Here is a 20,276-nt window from a genome sequence, read left to right as displayed (position 1 = left end):
TTAAGTACTAATTTATGGATGTTATGGTTTGAGTGATAAATTTGTTTTTCTAGTTGATGTCCGGGGTGCGTGCGGGATGATTTTGATGTTTGTTTGTTATGTTAATTTGCGCAATGAGATTGGTCATGTGTAATTTATATGTTTTGCTAAAGAATATTTACGTTAACAATATAGCAAAAGCTGCTTATTTGTAGATTTCTCTAAAATTAGAGGTTTCGGGAGGTGATGAAGGCACCTATACACCGGTTTTGAGCCATTGGTCCTCATACGTCCCCCTGCCATTAAAATAAAAAAGAAAGAAAAAGAAAAATTAGCGGTTATGGTTGCGTGTCCCGCTCGCGGTTTTACATGAATCGTTCATTACTACCGATTATTGTATGGGGTTTACGTGAAATCATGTACAATTCTCTTGATTGGTGGTGGTGGATAAATCTTGCAAATAATCGCAGGTTCTTTAAACTAAAATTATGTTTAACATTTGTAAATGTATACTTAACGTTATGGATATGCGTTGGGGCGTCCTGTGTGCGCTTTGAGCATCGGCGGGGATCAGGTTATTTAAACTTTAATTCTTGATTTTAGGTAAATACTAACCGTCCGATTTTTATGAATACATGTGCTCTATTCACATGCCACACATGTGCATGCTTAAGTGTATAAAACTACATGTCTTACACAATTTAATTAGTATCGTTTAATTTCTCTATACATATGATCAAGGATGTTGCACCGTTTACGGGCATCTCGATACTCTTCAACTGAGCGGCGAAATTGAGGTCGATCTCCGTTGCACAAAGAAGACAAACGGGCGTCATAAGAATTGATTTTTTGCATTTAGATTTCTAAAGTCCTGTCAAATACAAACACCCACTACAAAATTCCTGTCAAATACAAACACCACTATTTTGTTGTTGGGTTATTATTTGTTTGGAAAACATTTGTTAAGATTAACGACGATAACGCTGATGTTTTTATCGATGATCAGGATGATGATGAAATTAATGATAATGATGTTGAAAGGATGATGATGATATGGTTGATAATGATGAAGAGGTTTTATTAGTATTTTGAGAATAGAGAATAATAAATTCACTCATAACTATGAGTAAACGTACATACGCATATCTGTATTTGGGGTTTATGAACTGTAACACTGAATGTGTTATGACCCTAATAATGATGAAGTGCCAGGTACTCCTGCGTGGTTATAAATTTGTGCAATTTTATGTTTTAGTTAACTAGCAGGCCTTTGGTCTTTTGATTCGGAGCATTAATTTTTATTCTGGCAAAAATGTTATAGAGCAGTCCTCGGCGTGTGTGTGATTGTAAAACAGTCACTGGTTGGGCTATAACTCGTCCTTATAAAGGATGTACCATGTTCGAATCCTACCTGAAAATTACCAGACGTCATGTATACACAATTGACAAGCAATCCTGAAGAGCAACGTGATAAATCCTGCTGATAAGTATCGATTTCACATATAAATATATAATCAATTTAATAATGCGCCATCAACAAAAAGTTCGGCACGTATTTTAATATAGTAATATCCAAGCTAAAACAAACACAAATAAGAACGTTCGGTTTTTACTTTCCTGAGTAACAATCGAAATTATGTCACCCTTTTCATAAACTAATACAAAATTAAGTAACGTCTGCTTTTAATCAATATATGTATTTTAAGTTGCGATGAATGATAACACATAACATTAAGGTTCTGGCTATCAATTGTGTACTATCTGATGTTTATTTATGTACGTAATAATTAGGAAATGTTAATGGCGTTATGTTAAGTCCAGACAAGTGTAGACCTTTATCTATTAATATTGGAAAACATTGACACAGGGCCATGATCAGCTATATTTGGTAGCAGCCAAACTTTCATTAACTAACGATCGCCTTAACCTCAATACTCGTCGATGTGTAAGAACGTTCTCGGACCATAATTATATATATTACACGAGAGCCAAAGCCTTGAAGACTCCGACCTGAAACCCAATTCAAATTAACGTTTCTGAGCAGGTTTCACTATAGATGCACATGTCCCAGGAAAACTGCCCCACCGCCTTGCAGCGAAGTTGTTTGAAAGAACTGGACTCATATTTAAACTCGACCGATACAATTATAAAAACACAGTTTTTTGATGTTATATTGAAGATCAGTGGGTTAAAACAAGAAATATTTTTTTTATCTATACCAGACGTGTACGCTTACTTTGAACATATAGGTGGTAAATTAAAATTCCGAAGTAATTGTATTAAAGTAAAACAAAGCAAATAGTTGTTGTTGTTTTCAGTTCTTTTTCCTTATCCGCGGTATGCAATATTTGCCATGTAATGTGTTCAACAACGTGACGTTAGAATATTACCAATATTTCTCTAAAGCAATATAAGGGAAAGTACCATCCCCATCCCATCTCACGAGTGTTCAAAAGTTTTAAATATATCCATATATATACGGTTATGTGTCCAAACAAATCCTGAGCATTTTCAAACTCAGCTGATATATCACAAGCATATTGTGAGCAAAACGCATAGCGTCTGTTGAAGTATTAAGCACCAGACTTGCGACATATAACGTCAAGCGCGACATCCCACGTTTCTATACTGCTCCTTGGGTCAAAACCAAAATGTAATTGGTGTCCACAAAATATAGGGGAGGTAGGTCGGTAATACTTGAATTGCGTTAGCTTTTTAAGATATCCCAATTAAATAATTATATCCAATGGCATGCAGTAATATTCACAATCTCTAATTTACCTATGCAACATTTCAGTTAAATGCGCGTCCTTAAACGCGCAAACTGTTGACAAACCAATAACTTCGGAATGATGCAAAACAGTAATCACACATTCACGCCGGGTATGCGGATACTCTGATGGCGGATGGCACTTCCATAACAGAGAACAACAAACGTCACGCGCGATATGAAATTAGCTCAGTTTTTTTATAAGTTATATCCTAAAGATTAGTTTTTTAGACAAGACACATGGTCGAGTTGATAAATGGTGTATCCTTTTGTATTGGGAAGACAAAATTTCACGAAAAATGGTTCATATTTGCCCCAAAAGTAGAAAAGTCGGTCGGAAAACAGCATAAGCTGGATGAACAGTAAACATTTGAACAAAATAAAACTACTTAGAAATATTGCAAGAAATTGTTTGCTATTCCAGCATGTAGAGTTATCACTGCACTTCAAAAACTGAAATTTTGGTAGTATTCAATGAAATATAAACAAAGATAGACCATGTTTAAATAGGTGGTATACGTAAAGATGCCGGCACTTCTATTACCGACAAAGGGCACTTCGGATCACGGAGACTTTCAACAAATCGGGCACTCTGATAACCGAGTTTTATCTTCTACCTTAAATGCATTTATGTATGTTATTGCTTTTTGTTAAACGCAATACTTTAACTCATGGCTCCGCCATATTAGGTATGGCTACGTACTGTGTTCATTCGATGCAAAACCACACATGAAATGCACAAGTTATAGTAATAAATCTGAATGTCGCGTTAAACCACACAAGACGAATGTAAGTATACATAAAGTTCATTTAGAGTTACATTTACCCTTCGGTGTGCTACTTTTCCATATACTTGTTCTTTGAGTGTAAGATGGTGTACGCCATTTTGAAATGCTCTATTTTTGTTATGTTTATTACGTATATGGGCCGCTCCATGTCCATGAAATAATCGGATAACTCTGCGTAAATCCATACGTAAAGTGCCATCAGGGATCAGCCTATGCACTAAAAACGGGGCGCCACCTTCCGTCTTAATGGTATTGTCGTTTCAAGAAGGCATGTTCTTAACGAAACTGCATTGAAAGTGGAAAGTGGCCTTCCGGATTAGCCTGTGCGGAGGCTGACCCTTGACGGCAATATAGGCAGATGTCAATATTCCCCTTTTTAGCATGGAATGGCCCAATTAAGATTTTAGTGTGTTGTTCTTTTTTAACATTATGATAAATCTTTATATCTCAAACAACATTTTGCATTTGAAACAGAATTTGAGAGCACATTATGAAAGTGTGAGGACATGCTGATGATGAGCAATTAACCTTAAGTTTCTCAAACCAAATATATACATATGTTTCAGAAAATATCGCAAATGTCTTGTCATTTTAAAACTAGTCTGTGCCTAAACGCAATATGTATAATTCTGCAGGTGATCATAAGTTATGTTATACATCTGATGATAAGTAATAAAAAAAATCAATGATTTTAGCTTTTATTTAACAATGAACACTTTTAAGTGATAACAATTATACATTGAAGTTGACCATCAATTACTCTCTGCATTTGAAATCTACACAGGTGCTGTATGAGCAACTTTAAAAACGAACCAACCCGCTAACACCAATCAGTGAATGTGGATCACAAAAGGTTACAGACAATTATGAAATAATATGTCCGATGACCATCGTCTACTGAGCAATTTAACAAATAAATCACAATATAGTTTGTAAAAACAAAGGTACATTTATTAACCCGAGACTGCACTTTAAACTTTTAATATACTTATATGGTCTATGGGTTTACATCATAATCAACACGTGGTTACGGTTAACGTCAGCTCTTACATTTCAAAATTCAAACAAGGAATGTGTGCGTATATTCCATATTATAAATAAACTCAAGTGTCATAGAACTGTTTTTACGTATAGAGCATAAAAAACATTCGATAATTTAAAATGTGGTATCTGTCTGTATTATTTTCACATACTTTTTTACATTAAAACAAGAACTTTAACTCAAACGATTATGTTATAGCTGTATTGAACAATTTGCGCAAATCAATCGCCTATCTTTAAGCATCTGCAGAACATCTGAAGATACTACTGCTACAGAATAGTTGTTAATAACGAACACTTATTCTTTGTCTCGTGTTCTTTTTCTTCTTTTAATAAGCTATACTAGACTTGGTGAGAAAGATGCAAATACAAAACTGTCGCTACTTGCATAAAAATGCGCATTAATTAATTAAGTACACTTACTTGCATATAAACACTGATGAAAAAAGCGACTGAGAATTAAGCGTGCGGTATACATATGTCTTCATGATTTACACATCTTGTTTTGAAAATAAATACAAAATGAAAAAGCAGAATCAATACAATCGTGCTAAGTTAGATTAAAACCGTATCTCAATAAAATCAAGAATACCATGCTGATATTAATCACTGAGGGGCAGTTTAAGCACAGTGATTATTCGTTACATGCTATCTAATATATAAGCCGTATAATGGCCGTAGTACCTTCATTAGGACATACATATATATGCTTTAGATCAACTGTTTCGCTAGAAAAAACGTAATTTAAAAATGTTTAAGCTCGTGTTCTATGCGTAGATCCGGCGGTCGAGTGACTCGAAAACTGGAAAATATATGATCATATAAACTGTATTCATCAGACAAATCGAATTTGTTTCACATTTATCTTTCACATTTATACAAAAACATAATCATGTTTCCAAAGGGATAAGAAACTATTTCGGTAATTTGTTTTTAATTTACGTAAGTACTAACAATTTTATTTATTGTCTGCTTACTATAACAGTAGTCCACAACGATTTCTGCATTTTTGATTCACTAAATAAGAGTGAGTTATATCTGGAAAAAAAAGTGTCCAGTAATCGGGAATGAAAGTGCCATTGTAATTGAGATGATTGGTAAACGAAGTGCACATGAAAAATGTGCATGCTACTCTCAAAACATTTGAATTTCCTCAAATACGTTAGTAAACTAAAAATGTAACATGTTGTAACATTAATTAACATATTGATCTTTTATTTCGAATAGTAATTACGTTCTTGATTTATTTCCAAGTATCTTTATTTTGTTCAAATATGTACTGATCATCCAATTCATGCTGATTATCGATGGAATTTTATCGTTTTTTTTAATTCACCGTTTTTCCGAGAATTTCTTTCTTCGAAATACGTAGTGCTATACCATTTATCACCTAAACAATGTTCCGTGTCTGAAAGCCAAATGAACAGAACATAAATGCAAATAAGCTAAAGAATTCGTCTGTCGCGCGTGGCTTTTGTTGTTCTCGGTCATCGAAGTGCTATCCGTCATGAAAGTATCCGCATACCCGGCGTGACATTAGTGTTACATTTTATATATAAGTTCACGGAATGTTAACGGATGATTATTTTAAGGGACTTTATCACAGATTATTACTTTTTGAAGTTCGTCGTTTAATTCTTAAAATGCATAAATGTTAACATCGAACAAAAAATCTCGCGGATAAAACAGTAACACAATGTACAAAAAGTAGAAAAAATATCCTCAACCGGGCTCGAACCACTTCAAATAATATTTAAATGCTATCGGCTTAACTATTCGGTCATCCGGATATCACGAAAAAGCATGTATTTTATACTTTTTATAAGAACATCTACTTATTGTCAGAAAAAAAAAACACAGAAACACTCCACATTATTGAATCGTTTCACGTGTGTAACATTTAATAATGTTATCAATCTCTAATGACGATTACTCAAAAAATACATGTATTTATAGATTGAGTCTTAGTTATTAGTGTTGTTTCGCTCACTGATATACCGTGTTCTTTCATTATCTTATTATGTGACAAAAATGGAAAATAGCCATTTCAAAAATCTGTAAACACGGGGCGTCTATTACTCAATCAATGTTTATGAAGTGAGCCGACGTCATATTGAATTGTTTTGGTGCGTTGACGTCATAACACAATTATGAGTCGAGTTCTGAGAAAACAGGGCATAATGCATGTGCGTAAAGTGTCGTCCCAGATTATCATGCGCAGTCCGCACAGGCTACCGTAATCAGGTACGACACTTTCCACCTTAATTGGATTTTTGCTAAGAAAACACTTTATTAATACAACAAATGTCATAAAAGCGAAAAGTGACGTTCCTGATTAGCCTGTGCGGATTGCGGAGGCTGATCTGGGACGACACTTTACGCACATGCATTATGAACAGTTTTCTCACAACACGACTTATATGTGTATGTCTTTAGCTGAAACAAAAGGGGCGGATTATAGATTTTAAAAGTAATACTATTTTACAGGAAAATTATACATACATTCGTTGTATAATCGAAGTGATTTCCGGGTTAATGTCAGTTATAGTGTTAATAACTAACGGTTAAGCGTTCTGATGCGTGTTATCACACCGCTCGGGGATCACCCGCGTGGTTAAATTCCCACGATTTGGAACTCCGAACCGTTCGTGATTACCGCAAGAACCAACACTTAGCCGAAAAGTATTTCTAAATTTTACCACGACCCGAGACTAGTTCTCAATAGACAAAGACCGAGTGCCATGAAGCAAAGTGTTGATAAACAAATAGTTTATGTAGTGTAATACAGCAGTAAAAACACAGTATTTGAACAATGTTCATATATTTAAGCCTACATACATATATAACTTTGTTTAATTTGGCAATTATTTAGCAAAAAGTTTGCTAATTATGTATTACCAAAACAACGTCACTGTGTTTAACAATACTTATGATGTCACTTGAATTATGCGCTCGTTATTTATATGTCTTCACGCAAACTAGGGCTTAAACGGGTTCCTGAAAACGGATATATTTGCGGGTCGAACAATTACCCGCGGATCCGGGACAAAGCTTTTACCAACGATACCGGGTCAGGTCGCTAATTCACGAAAGGTTTATTTGAACTGAATTTGTAGAATAAGGTGGATTAAACAATTGAAGTCACATTATCTTTTTCATCATTTTAAGCGTTGTTTGTATTCGCAATAATGAGAAAACACGCACAAAACGCATTTAGCTTAAATTAAGTTTCAATAATGTGGTGTATACCTCATACACAGTAGTATGCTTCAGTATACATAAGTATTTATTTATTTAATTATACTACTTCTTCTAATTTACAACAACAACAACATTTATTTCAGCAATAAAGCTTACAATAAAGCTTCTAGCCTACAATAGAGAGTACAAATATTCTTCTAATCAATTAACTGTCTATATTTCTTACAATAATAAATGTAGTTGTTTGTTTTGCAGACACGTATTAAAATCCTGACCCGAACTGACCCGACAATCCTTTTTTTCCGCCGACTCGAACCGAGGAATTTGTTTGCCTCGTTTTAGTTCCAACGAACACGCGTGGTTGTGTGTTTTTTTTTCGCGACAAAAGGACGAAGTATAGATGAAAATAACAAAATCTTATACAGACATATTATATAAATTCGTGGTAAAATCTCAATAATTTACGGCATTGTGACTGGTATTTGGGCATTGACAAACGATTTATCGTTCGATGTTATCACCCTCAAACAAAGTCTGAACATTACATTTACCAATCAAACCTTTTTTTAAAAGGCTTACTATTGTGTACATGACTTAAATATGTTTTCTAACTAATAAATGAATGTAGTCGAGAAGTGTTCTTTATAAATAATAAAAAATAATTTATATAAAAAATTAATTTCATTGATTTGAAGTAGCGAATACATGTCTTCGGTAAAGAAAGGTTTAAATCTCGTACGATTATAAGATACTAGCAGATGATAATAATCCATGACGAAATCGATTTAACAGTGACCTTCTGACGTCACTCAGTGACTTTCTGACGTCACTCAAAGGTATATAAACCAGAGCACCATGCCTTCTCATTCTGTTCGAAATAGCTGTCGTTAAAACAACTTGTGAATACACATTCATATATCTACACTGTCGGGTAGAGGCAAAGGCGTGCGGAGACGGACAGGAAAGGCCATAGCGGGACGGGAACGAACGGGGGATGCGAGCGGCGGTCAATCCGGCACCGTCGGTGGAACCAATAGCCAGAAGGCGGCTTTGGTCGCTAATAGCCGGGCCTTTTCATTAGCTCCATCGCCAATCAAATTAGAAGTTTTAGAGTCATGGCTAAAGATTTATAATTCAGTTGATAAACATGTACTTTTGTCAGGTTTCAAAGATGACTTTAGGCTAAGCTATGAAGGCGAACGAAAGGCCAGATTTTCCAAAAACCTTAAATCAGCGGCTCAATAGTCATCAGTAGTACAACAAAAAATTGATAAGGAAATTCGGGCGGGTCGTGTCGCAGGTCCATTTATTGAAGTGCCACTAAAATATCGTCAAGTTTCTCCAATAGGAATAGTACCGAAAAAATCACCGGGCGAGTACATTAATCCATCATTTGTCATATCCATCTGGTAATTCAGTAAATGATTATATTGATCCCCAAACATGTTCAGTTAATTTTTTGAATTTTGACGAAGCAATTTATATGATTCAGGATCTGGGTAAAAATTGTTTTTTTGTTTAAAATGGACATAAAGAGTGCATTTAGATTGTTGCCAATCCATCCTTGTGACTTTGAATTGCTTGGATTTTATTTTAATGAGAAATACTATTTTGATAAATGTGCGGCTTTTTGTTGCAGTATTTCACCTAAATTGTTTGAAACGTTTTCGCCATTTCTAGACTATGTTATCAAGGCCCGTATAACAAACCGGAAGTTTTTGCATTATTTGGATGACTTCCTTTCTGGGCACATCTCAGAACAGGGTTGTCTTCGGAATATGGAAATATTTACTGAAGCCATGCAAGAAATAGGCGTTCCATTAGCTAACGAGAATACGGATGGACCGACGGACGTTTTAGTATTTTTAGGGCTCGAACTTTACACTGTTAATATGGTTGTTAGGATCCCCGCTGATAAAATGAAAGAGGTTGTCGAAAAAATTCACGTTGTTTTTCACAGCAAAAAGGTTAAGTTGAAAGTTATGCAGTCTCTCATCGGCTCATTAAATTTTTGTTGTCGGGCAATTGTTATTGGAATACCCTTTTGCAGACGTTTGATTAACGCTACATGCGGTATAAAACAATCACACCATCAGATTAGATTCACAAACGCCACGAGGCGTGACTTAATTATGTGGCTGGATTTCTTTGAACATTTTAACGGGGTTTCCGTTTTTCACGATCGATATTGGCTATCAAATGACGACATCCTGTTATTTACTGATAGTTCAGGTGGTATAGGTTTCGGTATCTGGTTTAACGGCCACTGGTGTCAAGAAAAGTGGCATGCAGATTGGGTTCGGAAAGGGCTAACTAAAGATATAACATTGCTGGAATTTTTTCCTATAGTGGTAGCCACGGTCGTGTGCGGTAAACATATGACTAACAAGAAAAATCGCTTTCATTGTGACAATAAGGCTGTTGTTTACATTTTGAATACTATGTCGTCCAAGTCGGTTCGCGTTCTTGCTTTATTGAGAGTATTGACCATGCAAGGAATTTTTCACAATTGTGTATTTAAAGCGGACCATATTCCCGGTAGCAAAAACGATTTTGCAGATGCATTATCACGGTTTCAGCAAGAGCGCTTTCGGAGACTGGCCCAGTTTGCGGACACGGCAGCAACTCCAATGCCGGCCTATCTCTGGAATTTATTCAATTTAGAACTTACGAATTGGTACTCGCAGGCATTTCTCAAAACACGCACTTAGCATATAAAACGGCGATATGTTCATTTAATAAATTCAGGGAGTTGTATAGATTAGCTGTATTATGGCCAGCTCCATGTAGCCATGTAATTATGTTTGTTACATATTGTTTCGAGAAGCATTATTCACCGTCTTCTGTAACAACATACATATCTGGGTTGTCATTTTATCATAGGATTAATGGTTGGTACTGCATTTCGGACATATTTGTTGTTAGCAAAATACTCCAGGGTTGTCGCAGGCAAAGGCCTGTCGTGGATAAAAGAGCCCCTATCACGATCTCTATGTTGGAAAAAAAATATGTTCAATTCTTCAAATGGTCGCTAATGATCATTACGAATCTTTATTGTTTAAGGCTATCTTTACATTGACATTTTTTGGTTTATTTAGAATCAGCGAATTAGTTTTTACACATAATGGCAATATGTCACTTTTGTTTGAAGACGTGCGGCTTGCCGCCGGTCATCAGCAGGTTTTGATATGTTTAAGACAGTCAAAAACTAATCTGTTATGAAATCCTATTAATTTGAGACTTCCTTGTGAAACAGATAAATGAATATGCCCAGTTTGCAACCTCAAACTATACTTTGACATTCGGCCCGTAACATCGGGTCGGCTTTTTGTGCACAATAACTATAGACCAGTCACGCGTTATCAATTTTCAGCAGTGCTTAAACAATGTTTAATTCGGTCTGGCTTTGATTGCAATGTCTTTAAATCACACAGTTTTAGAATAGGCAGAGCGACACATTTAGCAAGTACAGGGGTGTCAAACGATCAAATTATGCGGATGGGCAGGTGGAACTCGAATGCGTATATGCCATATATTAGATAACTGCTTCTGTATAAATATTATTTCAGAAGTTTGGATTATGGGAGATTCGATCCCCTATTGGGCCGGTCAGCGGGCGGAGTTGCAAGGGAGGCCGGACCTTAACCTCCCGGGTGGAACACGAGTGGTTTGGATCAGCGTTTCCGGTATGGGGTGGGCAGACGCCGTACACCACATGCAGCTCCCCGCTATATTCCGGATGCCACCGAAGGTACTTGTGGTCCACCTGGGGGGTAATGATTTGGTCCGGCATAACCTTCAGGTCTGTTTTAAACACATTCAAGATTCGATTGAATATTTACACCGGGCATTTCCGGCGAGAATTATAGTCGCGGCAAACATTTTGCCAAGATTTAATTGGAGGGCTCCGGAAACAGAAATTAAGCAAATTGACAAAAAAAACGGAAACGCATAAATCAATTTGGCCATAAAGTGATGCGCGTTGTGGAAGGACATGAGTTAAAAGTTGACATAGTTTTAAAAACACCTGTTTTTTTTTTAGAAATGATGGCGTTCATTTGTCTGACGTTGGGCACGCCATGTACTTAGATTCAGTGCGCGAGTGTCTATTAAGCTTAGTCTAAAATACGTCATAGAATTTGGGGGCAAATAAATAAATGTATTTTTGTGGCGGAAATTCTATGTCTAAGAGGTGATCGGAAGTATTAAAGGTATAAATATTTAACTATAGGATAATATACATATGTTTAGGGGAGGTAAACTTTGCATTGTGTCGTCATCCATGACGTAGTGCTAGTCTGTGTGAGGATGGCAGGAATGCTTTCAAAATTATTTTCGGGATAGTATGGGTGTTCTGATACTCGCTCGATGGCACTGCGTGCTTAGGCGTACTTGGAATAGCTCTGTTTGGCTTTGGAAATTGTGGCATTGCGAATATTGTATTATATGTTGCACTTGACAATCGCAGGTACTGCGTACCTAGAATTTAGTTGGCCGGTTGCGTTGGCCTTAGCAATTGCGCGTGTATAATGATATATATTTCCGAACCGGTCAGGTGTTCGTTGAAATAGGAATTGCATAAATAAATGTGAGCTTGTTGCGGAGCTCTTGCAAAATAGCATAGAATGCGGTGCATTATCTGGTGGCGGTGATTGCATAAACGAGAAGCTAAATTAAAAGTGCAACTGGGTTGGGGGTTACCTTTAGGGCAGTACTTCCGGTCGCCTCCGCGACATGCTTCAGTTGTAGTGCTAGTCTATAGCTGAGGTGTTATTTACTCTAGTGCTAGTCTGGTGTAAATTATATTCCGCCATTTGGCCAATAAATTCCATTTATCTTTTTGTATTGTTCCTTTGATATATTGTATGGTTCAACAATAGAATATCAAATTGTGTTAACGTTATGTAACACATTTAAGAATTGTAATACAAATGTTATTGACAAAGTTGACTTTTGTAGTAATTATTCAAATAACTCTAACCTGCTGAATGAAACGAATCTTGGTTAACAAATGGGGTAGTGAGCTGCTTTCTGAAATAATGGCGGCTTTGAAATGTAAACTCACCTTCTCCATGATCAGCACCAAGTCGCCAGCAGCAAATCGAGGCGAACATGAAGTGCCATGAACATCATCAGTAAATGCGTTAGCCGTGGTCTTAACGTCACTTTGAACTTTAACTTCGGTCAATGAAGCAGGGTACAACGTCCACCTTAATAAGAAAGTTCATTGAATTTTTGCGAATATGAGTGACAATATAGCAATGGTGACGACTTCAAATGAAACACTGACAAATCGTTACCATGATAACAGTGAAAATATATATGCAATAACATCAACGATATACAAAGCATTGTAATGAACAACTTCTACTTTAACTCAGACTGCAATAAATTCTACTACAAAAGCAAGAATAACAACAGCAGCTTAAACTACAACGTCTACGTAGATATGTTCTTCATCTAATTAAACACTGCCTAGATGGCGCGAGGCTTGTTTAAGCGTATTAATTCGTCTTACGCCGAAGAGGATAATGTATTCAATTTAAAACTTAATTTGATAAATGTGCTAGTAAAACGTATTTGATTAATAAATATCTTCAAATTGCACTATAAGTTCAAAGGAAATAATACAATAATTAAGCCGTAATACTATTCAGTACAAAGTTGTGTATAATACCGTACAATGTCATTTCGACATCAAATGAATGATAAATTATTCGTTTTAAAAAACTGTATACTTCACAATACATGTTTTCAGTTTTCTTATTGTCCGCATTGGTTCGAAACAAATGAATAATATATATGACATGTAAATTCAAAGATGAAAGTAATACAATTAAATTATATTTGTAATAACATGTTCAAGGGTGAAAACACAGTCAAATTATCTATTTTTTGGTATCATTGTTTTTTGTTTTTTTTATGTACATTAACGGAACGGGATTTAAAATACTAGTAAATGAAAAGTATTATATACATGTATAATTGGCGATTGTACTAACTATAATAACAAAAGGTAAAACATGTCCGTACTTAAATATGTACAACCTTATTTACATTCTGGTTAGTTCATTTAGGGCTTTTTTATTAGCTTAATTCTACGGATGTTCTGTCCCTTCCGCTGATTTAAGTGGGCATTTGTCAAAAAATGTCTATAAAAATGGTCACAACAGTGTTGCCCCGACATGACGTCAAACGTTCGTTATGGTTTTTGTTGAAAACATGCGTCGGACGTACAGCTTATGTGCGATATTCCTCGATCGCAATTTAGCCGCTTCAGACATTATCGCCATCACTGATGTTAATGCGGACAACGTACAACTACTGTGCGGGCAAAGTGTACTTTACTTCAGTAAGTCGCATGTCTTACACAGACACCATACGGCCACCGCATGAGATTGTTATAGACGCACGTTTACAATAGGTCGACACTATATTTTTTTAGGTTTAGTTTATAAGTAGAAAAGTTGAAAATTATATTTTTGTTATTTCTTATTGCCATATTAATTCCGCCGACACCTTTAGAGCGCTAGGATGCTCATTAATAAGCGGTGATTGGTCGCCGCGGACGTGAAAAAGACTTGTTTGAGTGCGCCCATTGACTGAAATGGGACTTCAGATTTGGCTAATTAGACAAATTATTACGGGACTCGCACAGTGGCTTATTTATACAATAAGTAGCTGCCATGCTCTTTTTCCCCTTGACTACATCGGTGGACCTATTAAGTGTAAATATTATTTTAGATGTGTATGTACATTATGATGGACATAAACCGGATGTGCCTTTTTTGCTGTTGATTTATTTCCACAATATTATATTTATAATTAACTCATTAACAAAAGAACACAATTTAGTTCACAAAATGCACCAATGATTCTGTGACTTTTACACACGAGTAGTTTTGACAATCTTGTTAATACACTGCGTCAACCGTCTGTAATATTTGGGACCACCGTAGGAATGTACGCAAATCGCTCGGTTAACGCACGTGGGAATTGCGATCGTCGTGCGTCTAAAGCAAGATACACGCACGTCAAATTCATCATTCGCAGACCCACTTTATTTTTTTGGAAGATCAACAAACGTGCGTCAACAGTGAGGTGACGTTTGCCTCTCGATGCTCAGAAGATTAAACATCCGCCAAACGAAAGTTTGTCTTGCGATCTCACAATCGTGAATCTGGTCTGCGATTGTAACCACGGATTTGAAGTATGTACACTGAGTAGTGTTTAACCTGCTCACACAGAAAAGGTGTGTATATCTTAACAGAGCACTAAGATATGATTGAATTGTTTTTGAGAACGGAAAAAAAACAACCTTAAACAAATAAATTAGAACACGTAATTAGAAAGCACACACTTTCCTGATATTTACGCTAAGCTGACGCACAATTATGTCCGGATGCATGTTTAACAAAAATAAATCTTAACTAATTTAAGTTATAAGTTGTAATTAGTTTGTTTTACACCAAAATAAACCAAATGTTATTCAGCTATTAAGAATAATTTAATAGTCTTAAATAATGTGATTTGCATCATAGCAATAAGTCACAAAAAATAACGTATATAAACGAATAAATAATTTCAAATTATGCGCGCGTCTATATAGTGAAATAGATTTTATCCCACTTTTACAGCGAAATCGGTTGATTAAAGCCCCGTTGATTAAATTTCATCTATAATCAACGGCAAGGCTATAATCAATGGCACGAAATGACGTCATGAACTGCCGAACCGGGACTACTTTTTCCCACGCACCTCGTCACCTGTATTTGCCAAGTGCATCAATAATAAAAACAATCTCAAATGTTTGTCAATCTTAATGACCTTAAAACAAAGGAAAGTAGCAAAAAAACGAGTTTTTTTGTCATTTATTGTCATTAAAACCTAGTATTAGGTAAATTTAACACTATGCAAATAGGTTCTGTTGTTGCTCCCCTTTGAAGAAGTCAGTTCGAGTTGCTCCCCTTTGACCGTAGAAAACAATCGTCTGGACCAAGAAATCCTGTGTTCATTTACAAGATGACCTCGGATATGCGTCCATCTGATTTTTCTTTAAAGCATCTTTTTTACCTGGCAATACGCACAAATGACACTGCATCCCGGTGATTCTTGCGTCAACAATTGGGTGTCAACAAGTTAGGTTAGATGCTGAAGGCCATGGCAAAAGACGCCGGCTTTCTCAAGCACAAGAGAATAACGAACCACTCAGTTCGCAAATTCCTGGTCCAAAAACTTCGAAATGCAAACATTCCACCCACTGAAACCATGGCCATAACAGGGCACAAAAATGTCCAGTCCATAACCAATTATTCCAACATATCTGTTGAACAGCAGCACAAGTGTTCATTCTTGCTCAGTCCAGTAAATGTACCAATCCAACAGATTCCTCTTGTTCACCTTCACGCACTGAAACTATGGCCGAAATGCAGCCTAGACAACCGATGTCTACCGTCGAACAAGTTGATCTTGATGTTCGCCCCACCCAGTCACTTCACTTGCAAATGTCTTTCTCTAGTTCGAGCAACTTTGCCTCACAATTCTTTGGTGCCACTTTCAACATTCAAAATGTTAATGTATATAATTAGCTTTAATCCAAGTAATCTTTGTTATTTTGTCACGAAATAACCACATATTATAACAAAGAAGGAAATATTGTGCACCTCGTGATCGACTCGATAGTTTGATATCGAAAGTGAATTGTGTGTGGTGTTAGGCTACGTTGTAAACAAATGTAGTTCCTTGTGTATAACAACTTAATGCCATATTGATATCATAAAACTTAAAGATTTGCAATTCAATATGATTAAAATTGTAATAAATAACGCTCGACACTTTGTTACAGAACGATATTCTGATTTAAAAAAATGATTATTTGATCAGCGGTTATTTTTGGAACGCGGAGTAATACACTGACCTTGGTTACACTACAGTCATTATCAAAGTACGACAAACACTCATGAAAACTTATTTTGTTTAAATAAAAATAGTTTACTGAATAAAAAGTGGGATAAATAGAATAATAGGTTAGTGTTGATTATAGATCAGGTTTATCATGCTCGGCACGAAAACGAAAAAGCACTCGCCAAGGCTCGTGCTTTTTGTTTTCTAAGCCTCGCATGATAAACCTGATCTATAATCAACACTAACCTATTATTCTCTATATTCGCTTAAGTATGATTAAGCGAAGAATAATAAGCATCTTGCATGTTTTAATGCTGCCTACTGGACTCCAACAGCGACTTGTGGTCTTCGGGTTATAAATTCATTATCTTTTGAGAGACTTTATCAGTCTCTATTTATGTATTTGCTATCCTAAACACATATAAATGGAAACAGGCAAATGTATACAATTGCTTCATTTTTTTAATATAATGGTATAATGGTTTCATATTGACAATACATCATCCGAACATATTATATCATATACATATAGTTCGTTTAACTCAGATGTATGAGCCATTCTACTAATCTTGATTCCACATAGGCATGATACCATTGTCTATCCAATAAAAACTGTACGACCTTCAAACACGGATATTCCATAAAAAAGTAAGTAAATGGAACATGGTACAGCAAACAATTCGAATTTCATTATAATGAGCCTTCCGAGGTAAAAGTATGTTGACAAATTTTGTCATAACGGTGTTTTCAAATTGTTTTAATTGTCCTTGGTGCTTTCTAAATGTCCCAGATATTTCCATTCAGGGACACGTGGTCATTATTGTACATCTTTTCCAGTATTCATGGTAAGCATGCTTGAAGTTTGAAGTAATATTCAGTAGAAAGTTTCAAAATCATATGCAACACTTATTGATGCAAGTTGGAATCCTTCAGAATCCTTCGGAATCTGTGCTTTCATATTACACAATTATTGTTTTTGACGAAAAACGTAGAATAATTAGTGATCGCGGCGTTAGTACTTTGATTTATCAAATGTATCAACGATCAACCTCGTTGTGGGCAGAATTTCAAAATATTTCTATCCCCATTATCAATGTATAGTTGTTGGGTTCTAATTGGCTATAATCACACCGGTGACCAGAGGGCCAGATAAGATGCGTATTTGCGTAAAATACGCATGACAAAAAAGAAAATACGCATGACTTAAAATTTTGTTGAGTAAAAAAACTCCTAACTTAATTCGGATTACGCATCGTGTGCAATTTCAATGCGTATTAACCGTTTATACATGCATATAAATTCATGTAAACATGACTGGTTTCCGATACTGTGTCCACACCGGTAAAAACGTAGTGATATCCATTGTGTCACACCGGTCTTACTGACCTGTGTGAATGCGCGCTAAGCATTGTGGGAAACGGACTTTTTCCCATCATGGCGTTGGTAAACATAATAAACACGGAAGTGAAAAATGGTAATTAATTATTATCAAAAACAGGCCACATAAAACCGGGCCAGCTGTAATATATATTTGGATGCAGTTTGTGCTTCAATAGGAGCCACTTTTCATGTCAGTCTATTGTTTGTAAGAATCACTAAACACGTAACTTAGACTAACTAAACACGTTGCAAGACTGTATCTTCGAAATAGTAAATAAATCTTAATCATAAATAAATATTTATAATTAAATACCTGCTGAAATTTAAGAACGTAAACGATTTAAAATAAACGCTGTGAACATAACAAGGAATCTTACATGTAGGCCTAATGTGTAAGAGGATTAATCAGGGATAAAATAAATGGAGTTCGAAGGATCTAACATTTTGAGGAGGACGTCATGGTATCTTGGACATTTGGCACTTTCATATATTTATTTAGTAGATACTGAAAATGCTGAATGTGCTAATTGCAACATCAAAGACGAGCAGGTGAGATTTTTACAGCTTTATTTTTCTTGACATAATATTTATGTTTTCCATTTAATTTATATGGCGCTCAATTTTAGCTCGGCTGTTTTCGGGGAAAACCCTAGGTATTGTCATAGACAGCTCGTCGTCAGACGTCCGCGTCGTGCTAAAATCTTTACATCGGCTCTAAAATCAAAGTGCTTCCACCTATAACATTGAAACCTCACATGTATATGCATCACACCCATTTTGGGGTCACTTAGTCAAAGGTCAAGGTAACTAACCTCTAATTAAAAAAAAAAAATTTTATTTATTCAAAACTGCACAGCAGCCTAGCTTGGCACCCATTATGTGGTGCTCTTGTTTATATATAATTTTTAAAATGTATTAATAACCAGAATAGTTGATGCATGTATAAATAAAAAGATACAGCCATGAACAGTGTGTTTTAATTTTTAATAAATATGCTTTGATTGCGTATATGCAAAACAAGTAAGTCCATATATTGTTAACTGATTTTTAAAATGTTGAATGTCACACCTTACGTACCAGTCCGTTTATGTACCCACACTTTATGTACCACTATCTGACACTTTATGTACCATATTTATAATATATAGAGATAACTAATTTAATATGAATGTGTGTTATTGATGAAATGTATTTTGTGTGATAGTATTTATGAATTTAGACTTATATATTGGCAATAGATTTTATTTTTTGTCAGATTGACTAAGTGTCACTGAGTGTCTTAGTAAAAATTTATTCGCCCAAGTACATGTAGTAATTAATAAATAATTTATTAATCTTACCTGAAATTGAAGTAAATTATAAAAATTCATTGTCTGTCGCTTATCTTATCCTGACTAAGGATTATAAAGTCTAAAATGTTTGTATTATATTGTATAATTGAAATGTGATACTTTGAAGAGACGAGAGAATGACCTTAATGTTCAAACTGTAAAAAAATCAAAGTATTTCCTTCTTTAGACTTTAATCATGTTTAGAGAATGACCATAATTCATTAGGAGTGCTATGAATGAATGGACAATAACGCCTATATTTTATGTAGGTGGTACGTAAAGTTTCAAAGTACCGGTAGAACATAGAAAGTCTGGTACATGTTCATAAGGTGTTACACCCTAAAATGTTCATGGTATCAGTGTTTCAATAATGTAGTGTTGCTTATTATGTATTGCTTAGGTCGTTTTATTTCAAATTTCAAATTTGCATTTATTTTAAAGCATTTTCAGTCATTTTGTGAATTCCATGTTTTTTTGTAATAAGGTGAATTATGTTGCACATGGCGTCAAATATTAATTTATGGTCGCTATGGTGTATAAAATGTTGTCCGCTGGGCATGGGTTCGATCAATACTTTGGGAGAGTTCACATTATCGTCTCCATGGACAACAAGTCCTGGTGTACCAAGTAGTAGTAGTAGCAGTAGTAGTGGTGGTTGTGGTGGTGGTGGTAGTAGTAGTAGAAGTAGTAGTAGTAGTAGTAGTAGTAGAAGTAGTAGTAGTAGTAGTAGTAGTAGTAGTAGTAGTAGTAGTAGTAGTAGTAGTTGTTGTTGTTCTTGTTGTAGAAGTAGATAATTAATTAATTAGTAGTAGTAGTAAGAGTTGTAATGGTTGTGTTTGTATTGAATTCTGATAATACAACACAATGATGCTGCTGCTAACG

General features: G+C 35.5%; 1 protein-coding gene across 1 annotated transcript in view; it reads right to left on the bottom strand.

Moving 5' to 3' along the window:
* The window catches only part of LOC127860512 (uncharacterized), an 82,008-nt gene that overhangs the window by 57,723 nt on the left and 4,009 nt on the right, over window positions 1-20,276 (bottom strand). The window contains exon 2 of the mRNA XM_052398622.1: window positions 12,845-12,989. Within this exon, the coding sequence (XP_052254582.1) occupies window positions 12,845-12,853 (9 nt within the window). The 5' untranslated portion in view covers window positions 12,854-12,989. The remainder of the gene's footprint in view (window positions 1-12,844; window positions 12,990-20,276) is intronic.

Source organism: Dreissena polymorpha, chromosome 15 (genome assembly GCF_020536995.1).
Source record: "Dreissena polymorpha isolate Duluth1 chromosome 15, UMN_Dpol_1.0, whole genome shotgun sequence".
In the NCBI taxonomy this organism is placed as follows: Eukaryota; Metazoa; Mollusca; class Bivalvia; order Myida; family Dreissenidae; genus Dreissena; species Dreissena polymorpha.
Note: the sequence above shows the minus strand (reverse complement) of the source record. Positions and strands in the feature narration are given on the sequence as shown.